The sequence below is a fragment of the Odocoileus virginianus genome, chromosome 12 (genome assembly GCF_023699985.2).
Source record: "Odocoileus virginianus isolate 20LAN1187 ecotype Illinois chromosome 12, Ovbor_1.2, whole genome shotgun sequence".
NCBI classification, from domain to species: Eukaryota; Metazoa; Chordata; class Mammalia; order Artiodactyla; family Cervidae; genus Odocoileus; species Odocoileus virginianus.
The window spans coordinates 49687930-49702315 of record NC_069685.1 but is presented as its reverse complement, the minus strand read 5'-3'; the positions used below and the strand labels follow the sequence as shown (position 1 = coordinate 49702315).

General features: G+C 35.4%; 1 protein-coding gene across 9 annotated transcripts in view; it reads right to left on the bottom strand.

Moving 5' to 3' along the window:
• The window catches only part of ATXN2 (ataxin 2), a 100928-nt gene that overhangs the window by 37572 nt on the left and 48970 nt on the right, over positions 1 to 14386 (bottom strand). For 5 of the 9 annotated variants that reach the window (XM_070475175.1, XM_070475172.1, XM_070475173.1 and 2 more), the window contains exons 6-14: positions 14099 to 14223; positions 11806 to 11897; positions 10970 to 11167; positions 9346 to 9524; positions 7266 to 7511; positions 4695 to 4877; positions 2015 to 2212; positions 1284 to 1391; positions 923 to 993 (exon numbers count right to left, since the gene is read on the bottom strand). In XM_070475175.1, coding sequence (XP_070331276.1) covers positions 923 to 993; positions 1284 to 1391; positions 2015 to 2212; positions 4695 to 4877; positions 7266 to 7511; positions 9346 to 9524; positions 10970 to 11167; positions 11806 to 11897; positions 14099 to 14223 — 1400 coding nt within the window. The remainder of the gene's footprint in view (positions 1 to 922; positions 994 to 1283; positions 1392 to 2014; positions 2213 to 4694; positions 4878 to 7265; positions 7512 to 9345; positions 9525 to 10969; positions 11168 to 11805; positions 11898 to 14098; positions 14224 to 14386) is intronic. The other 4 variants (XM_020897499.2, XM_020897500.2, XM_070475176.1 and 1 more) reach the window with 2 other exon arrangements.

Sequence of the window (14386 nt, the reverse complement as noted above, 5' to 3'; positions counted from 1 at the left end):
AAAGAAACCCTTCACTAGCCAGGAGATGCAGCTGAGGAGGGCAACTACACAGGAGACTGTTGTTGGAATGCTTGACATATCAAGCTGGTGGTGGGCATCTGGGCATTCAATCATTTTCCTTTGTATTGTGTCCATGCATTAACTACAGCTTAAAAAATTAAATTCAAAACTGTTAAGAGCATTAAAGTAGAATAGATAAATGTGTTAAAGTATGAAGTAATATTTAAATTTAATATTTTGAATGGCGCCGATAAGTCAGGAATGACACTACTGGCAAAAACTTAAATTTTTAGGAAGCTAGAACACAGGCTAGGAAAAGGCTGGTTTTGCCCTTGATCCATTCAACTTTTATCAGCCTCTGGAAAAAAAAAAAAAGGCTGAATTAATCAGATTTTTCCCCATTAAGGTAATTTTCAGGATGATTTCTTGATTTGGTCTCAAAATATACCTTGATATTCACAGTATGTTATAGTAAATGCTAGGCAAAAGAATGAACAGTCATCCAGGAGAGATCAGATCCAGCAAGTCTTTAGAGAAATGATACTATAGAAAGATGTCTATCACAATCGCATTTGAGCACGAGTGTAAATTTGCAAACAGGGTCCAATATATCTTCTACTTGTCACATCAGATAATGTCTTAGCCTTGTTCTATTGTCATAAAATAATATAATCAAATGAGTATCAAATAATAACTTATGTTGACTTCCAACATCAGAAGTACATTCTCTTTCATTTAGTATCTGTTGTTCTTATCAAATCTCATGATTTTAATTACCTCATTTAAAGGATAGGCAAAGACAACTATGAGAACATTTAGCTTTCTATAAACATGGTTAGATTATTCTGGGTGTATATATATTGCATTTTTTAGTACATTAAAAATTTTTAAATTCTAATTCATTAGTCAATACAATACTTACCCTAAAATCATTCTTAAATTTCTTTAAATCATCAATCTGTTTTCTATGTTCAGAAACAATTGGTGATATACCTGCAAAATTAAGGAAGTGTTAGATCTAAAAGAATTTTCAACTAAAGATTAGAAATAAATCTGGATCTAACTTAAAATTCTTTTAGGATAGGATGCTAGAAATGAAAATAAATTCTACTATTAAAATAATTAAAAATTCAATATATTAATTATAGATTTTGACATATTAAATTACACATTTAAATATGTACAATCCTAGGAAAAAGTATTGACCAAAAAATACTCAATACTGGGCATGAGATTGAGACATATTCTCACTCCTATTTCTAAAGACTTTTTAAAGCTCTAACCTTTACTTTCAGCTTTTGAGAAGCTGGATGATGTCTCATTGGGCTTCATATTTTCTTTATTCCCTGCAGGAGAGTTTTGCCTCTGATCTTGAAGCCTGGAATCTTTAGCTAGAAAATGAAATTTTACAAAAACTCCAAGTTAGATAAAAGCTATAAAAGTAAAATGAGAAAATATTCTACAATTTTGATTCTATGTTTTTACAAAAGGACATGTCCATTTAAATAGAGGCTTTCCAACTTTGCAGACATATGCAACATGAACATACTTATATTGATATTTACTACCCAGGAAACTATCTTAACAACACATTGAAGAATAACATGAAATTAGTAGCATTACTTAAACAACTAACTTCATTTACATAAAATTTTAAATGTGCCCTCAAATACACTGTTATTCTTGTCTAGTCACTTAGTCATGTCTGACTCTTTTGGGACCCCACGGACCCCAGCCTGCCAGGCTCCTCCATCCAAGGGATTCTTCAGGCAAGAATACTGAAGTGGGTTGCCATTTCCTTCTCCAGGGGATCTTCCTGATCCAGGGATCGAACCCATATCTCCTGCACTGACAGACAGGTTCTTTACTACTGAGCTACTAGGAAGTCACCCTCAAATACATACCTAAGAATAAAACAACACAGACATTTTTCATAAACTGTTAAACCTCTAACACACAACTTTGTTAGACAAAACAAAAGACACTGTGGATCTGGAAGCCCTTTCTTACATACCCTCAAGAGATGGGGTGACAGCTCTGTTGGATGCAGGACTGGCAGGTGTAGGAGATGCAGCTGGTACAGGCATAGCAGCAGCTTCAGCTGGGATAATACCAGCCTGGGGAGAAGCAAGAACTGGCCCACTAGGAGTATTTCCAATACTATTCTGTCTGGGAGACCTGGGTCTGTGAGTTTTAGGGGATAATCTTGGAACTACAAGAAAGAGAAAAGTTACCTATTATATTCTCAAGCTAAATGTCACTTCTTCAAAACAGTGTCTCTGAAGATCTAGGTAAAACAGTTCTATCTGACCTCCTCCCCTAATTACTCTTTATCCCATCATTCTGTTTTCTTTTTCAAAGTCTCAGGAATAGAGGTGATGATGGAGACAACAAATATCTCAAAAATGAAAGCAATTATTACTAATACCTATGTCCAAGAGTAGTTTTCTAACTAAATATATTAATTTTAAAATGAAGTATTTTATCCTTTTCCGGTAAGCAGCCTGAGCTGACCCCTAAAAATGGTGCGCTATTCACTCGACCCAGAAAACCCCACAAAATCATGCAAATCAAGAGGTTCAAATCTTTGTGTTCACTTTAAGAACGCTTGTGAAACTGCCCAGGCTCACCAAAAAGCCACCAAGTATCTGAAGGATCTAACTTTAAAGAAGCAATGTGTGCCATCCTGTCATTACAACGGTGGAGCTGGTAGGTGTGCACAGGCCAAACAGTGGGCTGGACGCAGGGTCGGTGGCCCAAAAAGAGTTCTGAATTTTTACTACACATGCTCAAAAATGCAGAGAGTAATGCTGAAGTTAAGGGCTTAGATGTAGATTCTCTGGTCACTGAGCACATCCAAGTGAACAAAGCCCCCAAGATGCGGCGCAGGACTTACAGAGCTCACAGTTGGATCCGCCCCTACATGAGCTCTCCCTGCCAACATTGAGATGATCCTTACTGACAAAGAACAGATTGTTCCTAAATCAGAAGAGGAGGCTGCACAGAAGAAAAAGATATCCCAGAAGAAACTGAAGAAATAAAAACTTATGGCCCGGGAATAAATGCCGCAGAAAATAAAGGCAAATAAAAGTAAAAATAAATAAATAAATAAATAAAACAGAGTATTTTTAAATGAATTTAGAACTTTAGAAAATGGATTAGAAACTGGATCTCTAAGTCTCTACTAAAAAGTGAGACTGTCTCTTTAAAGTAGGCAGGTGTTGGGGGGATGTCTAAGAAATAGACTTCTTTGTTCCTCCTTCAAATAATAAACTCAAACATCTTTTAGCAGTTTGCAGCCAATCCTATATACTCCTTCTTCACACATCAAAATTCACCTTGCAGTAACTAAGGAAATCGGGAACTCACTTTAGCTGAGAGAGATAATCCAAGGTAGGGTTTATATTTCAATGACTTAGAAATAAGTATCTAACAGGTTTCATATTTCATCACAAACCTATTCAGATTCCAAACATCTAGAGAAAATGGTTCAATTTATTTCACTTTAGTGGTTCTTTACTTTTTTATGTCAAAAGGATCATGGAAGAAAGTATTATTTAACAACTATCTTTTTTCTAATTAGTGTAGAGTAAACCTCTCACACCATTCTGTGCATATCTCTTCACAACTGTAAAACCGTGATTTTACTCTTTCACTTCTATAATGCTGTTACTTTCACAATTCATTTCCGGATCATCTGAGTAATGTCAAATAATGATACAATGAAGAAATAAATATTTTAGAAATTCTATTTTTTTGCTAATTATTTCCTTGTAATTGAAGACCAAAGAAGAAAATAGAAAATTCAAAGGAATTTACAGTAAACTTAAACCTAAAATTATACATGAAGGTGAGCAATGTGTATCAACTAAAGATATTTAATGGAGTTGGGTATATTTTTGTTTAAGCTTAAATGCTTTTTTCTTTTAAAAGTCCCATGCATTGATTAACACAGTTTATGGCCAAAAAAACAATCATTACATGCTCAAACTCTAGTTATCATGGAAGCAATACATTAAGTAGCAAAAGCAGTTTTAACTTAATTCTAAGATCCTGTCAAAGTATATTTTTTACACTTTCATAGCTTCCATCAGCACATTCTTCAGGCTAATCACATAATACTTGGGCTCCTGTGTTTGTTATTCTTTAAAAGTGAAATATGGTCAGGAATTAGTGCCATATATAGATACTAAAGAAACCCACAGGACCTAGGCAGAGAATACTGCCTGGCATAAAGCAGGATACCAACAAAAACATATGGAGAGAATGGGGGGTGGGGGGAAGAAATACATAGCACTGTAAGCCCAAAATATTAATAACTGTTCGTGAAAGAATCAATAAACAAGGCTGCTAAGAAGACATGAAATATGATTCCTCCAAATGTTGTTATGTACTATATTTGCCTTCCATTTGAGTGGAACTTTATAAAAGCTAAAACCAGAGAATAGACTAGGGAAAAATTACTTTACTCACTGAGAAAACTGAAATTCAGGATGATCACATGATTTGTCCTTAACATACAGTGAATAACTGGTAGAGTCCAAAATAAAAACATAGTTTTCTCAATTCCTGGTTACTCCACTATTTTTCATATACACAGACCTCCTCACATAGAGCTCAAGCTCAGCCCTTTCCACATCCAGTAGAGTAACAAACGAACCCTGTTGTTATGCTCCGAGCCAAGCGTCACCCACCTCCACTGACCACTGATGACCATGTGCCCCCTGCAGGGCTGGTCCTTGCTGTTGGAGGAGCAGCTGCTTCACTTGGTGGGGTATGGGATACAAATTCTAGGCCACTGGAAATGGAACCCCTCCCAGCAGAAACTCTGTGATTTCGAGGGTGTCGCTGGGCCTTTGGGGACATCCTTGGAGGCCCTAAGAAAGGAACAGTGAACATCACATAAATGCCACCATGTCCATCAGTACTACTTTTCTGCTAAATACACACAGCCCATTCTTTCTCTTTCCCTTCCTCCCTTTCCCTCACACACTCACACATACACACATTCTCCCACTTTCTCTTTCATTCCTTCTTGGTTTAAAAAAGAAGAAAATAAGCACCATACATATTTTTGGCCATATTTTTCCAGAGTTATCTTGTGGAATGCCATAAATTTTTATAAATAAATTTTATTTTGTTCCATTTTCTAAAAAAGGGAAGGATGCAGTTGGTGGTAAGAAATCAAACAATAAGATGTGTCACAGCTCTTCAAAGATCTTAGCAATTTGTTTAATCTATATCCATTATTTGTAGGTATATAAAAATAAGTATAACAAAATGTTAATAGAAGTTATAAAAATATGATGAAATAAATTTTTAACATACACTTTTAGCTTTCTCCCTCAAATTTGCTGTATTACTTCTAAGACTAGGAAAAAAATTATTAAACAAAAAACTACTTTGATACACCTCTGTAGTAGTTAAAAAAAAACCAGTCCTCACCTGTAGAGTGTCTCAGACTAAACAGGCTGTGAACTGAAAATTCTACAGCTAAGGCACTGGCTTGTATACTAGAGTAATTTACATCTGGGGAAGAAATTTGCACTATATGAATCATCAAAATCCCACATCAATCAACAATTCTGTCACATTAGTGATTTCTGTTTATAAAGAAGTCTACTATGCACTGAAGCAAAACTGTCAGGTGCAAACAGTGAATACAATGACTCTTACAACAGAAACCTGGCACTGGGAACACTTGGCAAACTCATTCTTGATGCCAAAGCCAATGCTCCTCACCGTCTTTCTTTTTTTTGCCCATGCTATGTTGGCGTGTGTCGAACCTGTATCCCCTGCAGTGGAAACCAGAGTCTTAACCACTGGGCCATCAGGGAAGTCCCTTGCCAAACTCTTTAGGATGTCATATTAATTTGTGTCCTCAGTAGGAATACAATCATGAGCACAGTCTTACAAAGAGTGTTAATGTTATATAATTTTTAACTGGAGACATAATTTATATTGAAGATGAGTTAAGAACTGGGTATTTAAATATTTATACATATTTTTTACATCCTTTTGCAAGAAAAGACCAAGAAAGATGGCTGACACAGTTCAATAAAATCAAACTAACTTTAATAAAGTCAAGTCTTTGGCAACATGTGAAATACTTAGAGAAAGAAAACTTATTCTAAACACAGAAAACCATTATATTTCATAGTCTTATTTTGAGGTTCACATTTTAAAAATGCTTCAGTGTCACCTTACTACATGACTAGAAAACACTAATTCAAATTAGTTAAAAAGAAAAACTGAATAATGTAGCCTCCCTGAACATGCAAAAGGTAAACTTTTATGTGAATCTGTATATCTAACAGTGGTGAACAAGCTCACATTCACTACTGACTTTTACCTAACACATTCTCATGATATGAACATCACTTACACAAACAACAGACCACAACAAAATACGTCATCAGAATTTAACTTCTCCTTTACAGGCCACCATCATAGGCACTTGAGTTAGGAAGTCACCTTGAAAATCAGCGTAACATGTTGTGCAAGGTTAGCTGCTTCATTCAAGATCACATGACCTCGCTGCCTCGATGGCAACAATTTATTAAAAAGCAGCCAATACAGTTTTCTCCAGGGAAGCATTTTCTGCCAGAAACCTGTATTAGTCTCAATATGAGCGATATCAACTGTAATTACAATGAATGAGAATTACAGGATTTTATTCTTTTGACAGGGTAAACAAAAACAAAACAAAAAACCCCTAAAGATTCATATATTGTTTTCTACAATAACAATTTTATCTTAGATTAAGAATTTCCTCTAAAGACTTTCACTACAAAATATTACAAAACTAATTTTAAAAAAATCCCAAACACAAAATCAAACTCTATTTTGTAATTTAAGGGTAAACACACCAAGGCAGCCATATGCAATGTCCCTCTCAAAAGGACCACTAAACCACCACTCCTACAACAGGCAGATTCACTAGTATGAAGAAGGTTCACTGTTTACCATTAACCACTGTATACACTGTAAAGTGGGAGGGAGAAGGCCCTGGGCTGTAAAAGAGCATCATTACCAGGCAGAGACAAACCCCCATTCTCACAATTCAGGATAGTTCATAGCTTCACACAGCATTTATCAAATTTCTAATAAACAAAAGGTTAATAGAAATAGTTTTAATAAACTAAAGTTAAAACACAGAAATTATAGGTTATTAAATAATGAAGAGGAAACTATTTTGTAATTATAAACTCACATAGGAGTTAAACAAAGACAAACAAAAACATGAACAAATTGTGGTATTGTACCTTCTGAAGACATGCGTTTAGGCATAGTAGAGACAGGAGCTGGAGAACCATGAGCAGAGGGGTGAGACGGGGGTCTGGATGGCCGCGAGGGGGGCCTGGAGGGCGGCCGTGTAGGGGTGGCTGCCCGAGGTGGAAGAGAGTTGGGACCTGACTGGTAGCGAGAAGGTGGGCGAGAGGAAGGAGATGGGCAAGGCGATGGCCAGGGAACACCTGACAGAACAAATGATATGAAGGAAAGTATAAAAACTAAAGAAAAAAATGAGGGAAAAAAGTAAACAGAAAAAAAAGTAAAATGACAAAAATGATTTCTTGTACATTTTAACCCTTTGAGGACAGTCATTTGATTTGTGATAAGTTTTAGCATAACTTAACTGACATAAATTCACATTTTACTTTAACCTCCTTAAAATTAAGTCTGTTTAAATGAATACACGTTCCCAAAGGGTTAATTAGGATCTACACATACTATTGAAGAAGACAGTTAAGACTTTGCCTATTCACCTGCTTCTGTAACTGTTTTTTTGAAAATCAATTGCTAAAAGGAGGATAACATACACTAGGTAATTTCACACAATAAATCACAAAACTCAGGAATAAGACTATTTATTATTTAAAGTTTTAGCTTTTGAAACAACAGCTATTATAATCCCATTAAAAATGCTAGTTTCTTAAAACTGGTTTTCACCTAGTCTATACTTGAATATAAGAGGTTGAGTTTGAAATCACATCAAGCAGGTACATTTAAGTAGAACATCACTTCTTCTAATTTCCAGAGTCACAGGAGTGACAGATTAATATTCACTGCCTTTTCAAAAAACATATTTTAACCTTATCAAATTAGAAAAAGAAGGGGGATCTTCTAAATAACTTATGCAGTTAAACATTTACTTAAGAGACTGCTTAATAAACAATCCAACTACAAAGCAGTCATCACCAAATAAACTGCCATTGAGGGATATGCACAGGTCAAAATACAGCTAACATGTAACATGACATCACTTACCTTAATCTTAGGAAACAGTCCAGGTCTCCTCTCCATAGGGTTCCACACACTTGAGTATCATACATTTCCCAGCCCCTTTCAGGTTTTTTATTTTGAAAATTCTGTTCATAAACAACTAAAATTCTTTACTCAGTGAGCAAAGAAATTTCACCCCAATACAAAGTATAGAAAATACTCAAGAGTGTTCATTTGGAGAGGAATTCTGGAGAAAGATTCAATGAAAACAAATGAAATTGGAAACTTAAGTGTTCTCTATTTGTCTAACTTTCCAAACTTAAATACCTAAAATTGAACACCCACTGTTCCCCCCAGGTTAGTATCTAACACACCATCAATATTTTAATTACCATAGTTCCATACAGTCTATGGTACTGCTGTTTCCAGTGTCCCTGACTTGTATGAGAGAGCCATGACCCATGAGCCATAGTTAACCTAGATTTGGAGGGAGAATAGAAAAAAAAATATCTTCCTACTAAAGATGCAAGTTTGCATATTTTAGTTAAGCTAAACTACAATATCTGCCTTTGCATTGAGTTTTTATTTTTTTAAGCACTTTTTCCCCACCATCTTCACATGACTGTTGGCCATGTCTTGTACTGCAAGGTACCTCAAATCCTCTTGAAGTAAGCAGGATATAAATATATAAACAAACAGTTCATAAAAATGAATTTATATTAACCACTGAGCATGTCACACAGATTTGGATTTTCCATGTAAACTATGTCTGAATAATTTTATCGTCCAGTGTTTTTAAAATTGAGAACCTACCAGTTTCCAATTTCTTTATATGTGGAGTGTTTTTTTTTTGCCAAGTGAATGTCTTTGGTTAAATTTAGCACTTTATCTTAATACATGAGTATTTCATCATGTTAAATTCTGTATATGCCAATAACATACTAATCTTTACAATTTTACTAATTTGATATCCACAAAGGCAATTTTTAAATATTTACTGAAAACTACTCCACAGAAATCATTAAAAGGTATGCATCCTCTTATCAACTATGTAAAACTGTAAATATTCAGAAAATTATATATTTGATCAATGAGATTGACAAATTTGGTCAAAATACTTGCCTCCATTAACTACTCTTTGGTCTGAACCAGAATTCGGGTTGAAATCTGAAGTGTGAGAGGTGGATCTTGATGGCATGGAGCCCGATCCAGGCTGGCCCATACGCGGTGAATTCTGTCGCCCACTTCCCCAGGATATGACTTCTCTATTTCTTTGTCCAGGAGGAATATATTTATTTTCCCTGGAAATGAGAGATCCTCTAAATCATTTTATCCTAATAGATACCAGACCAATGAAACATATCTAAAAGCAATTTAGGCAGAAGGGAATGCTTGTTAGTAAAAGGTTAAACAAACCAAACGGCCTCATTTCCAGATACCCTTATTCTTCCGTTTTACTCTAAGCTCTAGGTCTGGCCTTTCTTTTCCCTCAGATTTTCCCCCTAAGGACAAAATAAAACAAACATGTATTCATTCATTCTTGTCCTACTTGATCTCTTTATGGCTGTTTCTATCAATCATCATCTGTCTTCTTGAAACTCTTCCTTGGTTTTCTCTGCAATCTCTACTCTTGGTGGCTGTTCATTAGTTTTTCATGGTTTTCACATCAATCCCCCAAATCCACACTGTCAGCCTCACAGTCTCAGTATCTCTCACTGAGCACTTTAATTCAAATCACGATTCCTAAACTGCAAGTGCCTTTAAGGCAGAACGTGTATCTTATTCTACCAGGCATGTAGCAGGTGGTTCTCACAACACATATTTATGAATAAATTCATGAAAGATCTGTGAGCCCCTTGAATGCAATAAGTTGCACAAATGGACTCACTATCTTCCCTTCAAGCTTGCTTGGTGTTTTCTATCTCCAATACCGGTGCAACCACCAATCTGCTTGGTTATCAAATAAACTCAGGATCACCCCTGGTTTTTGTAATCTTTCTATCACTGGTCCTGGTCTCATTCTCACACTTGAACTATTTCAATACAATAACTGGCCTCTATATCTCAGCCAGTTCTCAGTGTCACCAGAGTTGGTTCACCCCATACCCTGCCTACAAGGTGCTCTTAAACATGACACACACAAAGTCTCACTCCCTTGGTTCCTATCACCAGCTACTAACACTGCAATGTCAACATACACCCTGTATTCCAGACATACGAAACAACAAGGTTGTCCCTGAATTGGACAAGTTCTTTCACCTGTCTTCACCATGCAAGGAATTCTTGCTTTATGCTTCTTTGAGTGACAGAGACCTATTATCCTATCATAAAACATCACCTCATCTATTAGGTATACTCTGATCCCACAAGGTTACGCTCGTTACTTTTCATTTGCATATTCCTAGTACTCTGATCACACCTCTAATCTAGGAAATCATACTGAACTCTAATTATGTTATATGCACCCCCCTCCCCCAACCTGTTCACTTTTCTTTAACAAGCTCTTCCAGACCTTGGCTTGCTCGTCACTGTATATCCACCACTTGGCTCCACGGAGGTGATGTTCAAAAACTATTTTCCAAGATTACTATAATCTTTTCACTAACAAAACCTGAAAGCAACTCCATTTGCATTCTCTACCTAAGCTAAGTTAAAGGAAGATGAAATATAATAATAATAATACACCTTCTCACACAGACCTTGAGTTGTGTATCCAAAATACTGCATCATGATTTCCTTTAAATACCTAGTGTTTATGTTGTGGCCCTCACGTTCACTGGAATTTCTCTGAACTGCTGTGTATTTTTCTTCTTCACTCCTATCATCATTTTCCAGGGCCACCCGGGCTTTATACTGGGCACTTGATTCAATTTCTTCTGCTAACTGGTTTGCCCTTGCTTCTCGTTTTAAAAATTCTTCTGAGTTATCCCTTTCTAGGGGCACCCTGGAACAAATGGAAAGAAAAAGCAAAGTGTGCATTTTAAGGTAATAGTTTACATGTCTGTCACAATCAACTATTGATACATTTAGTTTAAAATGCTGGTAAAAACTGTAAAATAGCTATAGTCATCTACTTATAAATCAAAATTTGAATTTTCTTGTTACTTTTTCCTTAGAGTAATGTAACATTTCCAAAACTGGTTAAATCACCTATTTCCCCATAACCTCTGCATTTGTCATTTTAGTTTTTACAGTGCAAAAATAAAACAAAATTTATTTAGAACAAAAAATCAGAGTATAAATAAGCTACATTTAATCCCTATTTTAATGGGTATTTATCAGTGTAAGAAGTAACAAAAATTTAGTCACATAATTGTTTAACTTAAAATCCAACAGAGGGCTTCACTGGTGGTCCAGTGGCTAAGACTCCATGCTCCCAATGCAGGCAGCCTGGGTTCGATCCCTGGTCAGGGAACTAGATCCCAAGGGCTGCAACTAAGACCTTGAGCAGCCAAATAAATAAATTTTAAAAAATAAAACAAGTAAAAAAAAAATCCAACAGAAACATTTATTCAACATAATTTAAGCTAATGAAAATCAAAGGCAAACGCACTAAAACAAAAGCAAGGTTTAAAAACTTACGTGTATGAAGACAGACTGCTATCGTATGTAGACACTACACCATAATTTTCTTCATTATATCGAAACATATCATTGGGATCCCATCCATTAGACTACAACAGAACAAAACTCATTTTTCAAAATAACAAAGTATTTGTCTTCTTTAATGCAGTTATAGTCAATATCTACATTAACAATTATCTATCATACTATTCAAGCAAAAGCTAGCAAAAGTAAAAAATAGGCAAAAATTTGCTTTAAAAATGTCTTAAGGAAAAACTTCTCTTCTACACATCAGTTCCTCCAGGTTGGTAAATAACTACAGCTGAACTTTGAACAATTCAGGGGGTGGGGTGTCAGGGGTACCAACTCTGTGCACAAGTGCAAAACCTGTAGATTCAACCAACCTTGAATTGTGCAGTACTATATTTACTATTGCAAAACCTAAGTGTATAAATGAACCAGCATGGTTCAAACCTGTGTTGTTCAAGGTTCAACTGTGTATGAAACAGTTATCTGAGATGTTATCTGAGATGTTGTAAGTTCAGAATGTTTTAGTTACTTCATAAAATGTGAGTCTCAGATCAAGGTTCTCTCCTTCTACTCCTTACAGTGATCTTTCTACAACGTATTTACCTGAAACCTCTTTGAGTGAACTGATCATCAGGTCTGATTGATAAAAAGTGGTAAAATACAGCACATAATCATTATCATGTCAGCAGAGGGCACAGCATCATCTCAGTAATGTTGATGGCAATTTCAGGACAAAACCTAGCCTCTAAGATCACCCATCAACTGTGGCTCCTCTGTGCTACTTCAGATAAAACTGTAATACAATTCTACCACTAAATCAACTACTTCAGCCGAATATATGGGAGCAGGAAAATTAGTTACCTATAGAAACTTTAAAATATGCTCTTTTAGTATATGCTCCATGTAAAAAATTTAAAGCGTGCAGAAACATAGCCAGTGAAAAGTAAAACTGTCAATCCCAGTGTGTACAGATAACCACCATTAACAACTTCTTGGGCATAATTCCAGACGTTCTTTGTGCATATGTAAGAATGTGATTATCATCATCAGCTCTCTTTTATAGAAATTCAAATAGGATCTTCTTTTCTGGAGCTTTCTTTTTCTTTTAATAAGTTTTAGGTATCTTCCCAAAACACCTTTCTTTCAAGTGGACATATACTACTTCAACTGAATGCAGGTATAATAAATCACCCACGTCCTACAGACGGACAGCTAGGATATTTCCTATTTTCCACTATTAGAAAAAAATGCTGTGAAAACCATCCTAATATAATTATTCGAATGTCTTCTGAATACATTCACAGAGATAGAATTGCTGAACTGAACTGCATGTTTTAAATTTTGAAAACATTGCCAGAATGTGCTCTAGAAAGTGTCTATCAATTCAACTGCTTCACTATCAATTAAAAAAAAAGAGAGAGAGAATGCCTGCTTCTCTTTATCCTCCAGAGGAGATGTGCTACGCAAACCTGAGAAACTTCACATTAAGTTATATGTGATTCTTTAAAAAGTTTGGAAACTATCACACTTTGTCTATGAGTTTCCAGTTTTACAACTGGACAATGACTTTAACACAAAACAGGTTTGTTAAATAAGATTTCTCTGTAAGATTCAATGAAAGATTCATCTCATTCAAATTTTATTGCCTAAACACTCGTTTTTGGCAAGAAACTTTGCTTGTATCTCCAGAGTTTAGAAACAAAATTTAAAGAATCCTAATGACAGAGTCATTATTAAGCATTGATTTACAGATGCTGTGTTACGGGAAAAGTAAAAATAATGTCAAGAGGCTTTTGGAAATAGCCTTTTTCTCTTAATTTTATTTTCTCCTGATTTTAAGACAAAGAAACTAACTTACTTTTTGCTGTAATTCTAATGTAACCTAATGATATAGCTTAATAATGAATACTTCTTTGACAGACAAGAATCCTAAAAGTCACACTTTATCACTTCTTGGTAAAGACAACAAACAAGCCACCATTTTCCTCAGACTGCCCTATTCTGCAAGGCATTCAAAACTAAATATGCAGGCATTTCTAGTTTCCCATGGTTCCTAATCTAAATTTTTAAGTTGTTTATTAGGATTTACTTTAAAGACATACAAATAGTTCATATGCATCCTCAAGAAACACTTTTCTCTATATACTGCCTAGGGTGAATTCTCTACACAATAAAACAGTTAATTTAAATACAGTCACAACGACATACTTAAAACCAAGTGATAGGATGTCATACCGTATCACAGGACCATACTGTTACTAATTGAAAAGATTTTGCTTACAACATCATTTTCCAAAGCCTCCAGTTCGTCATTGGTAGTGAGTTCACCTGCATCCCAGGGCTCCAGGTCCTTCTCTTTGTGTTCACCATTCACTTTAGCACTGATAGCAGAGTCAGTAAAAGCATCTGCAAAGGATGGTTTTGGATGAAAGATCATACAACCAGACACTGGGCTACATGAATACACATGAATTATCAACAAAAAGGTTAAAAAATAATTATGAAAAGTGGCTTTCTAATACAGAAAAAACAGCATTCATTAACAGTATGCTTTCAGCTGTGTAATGCT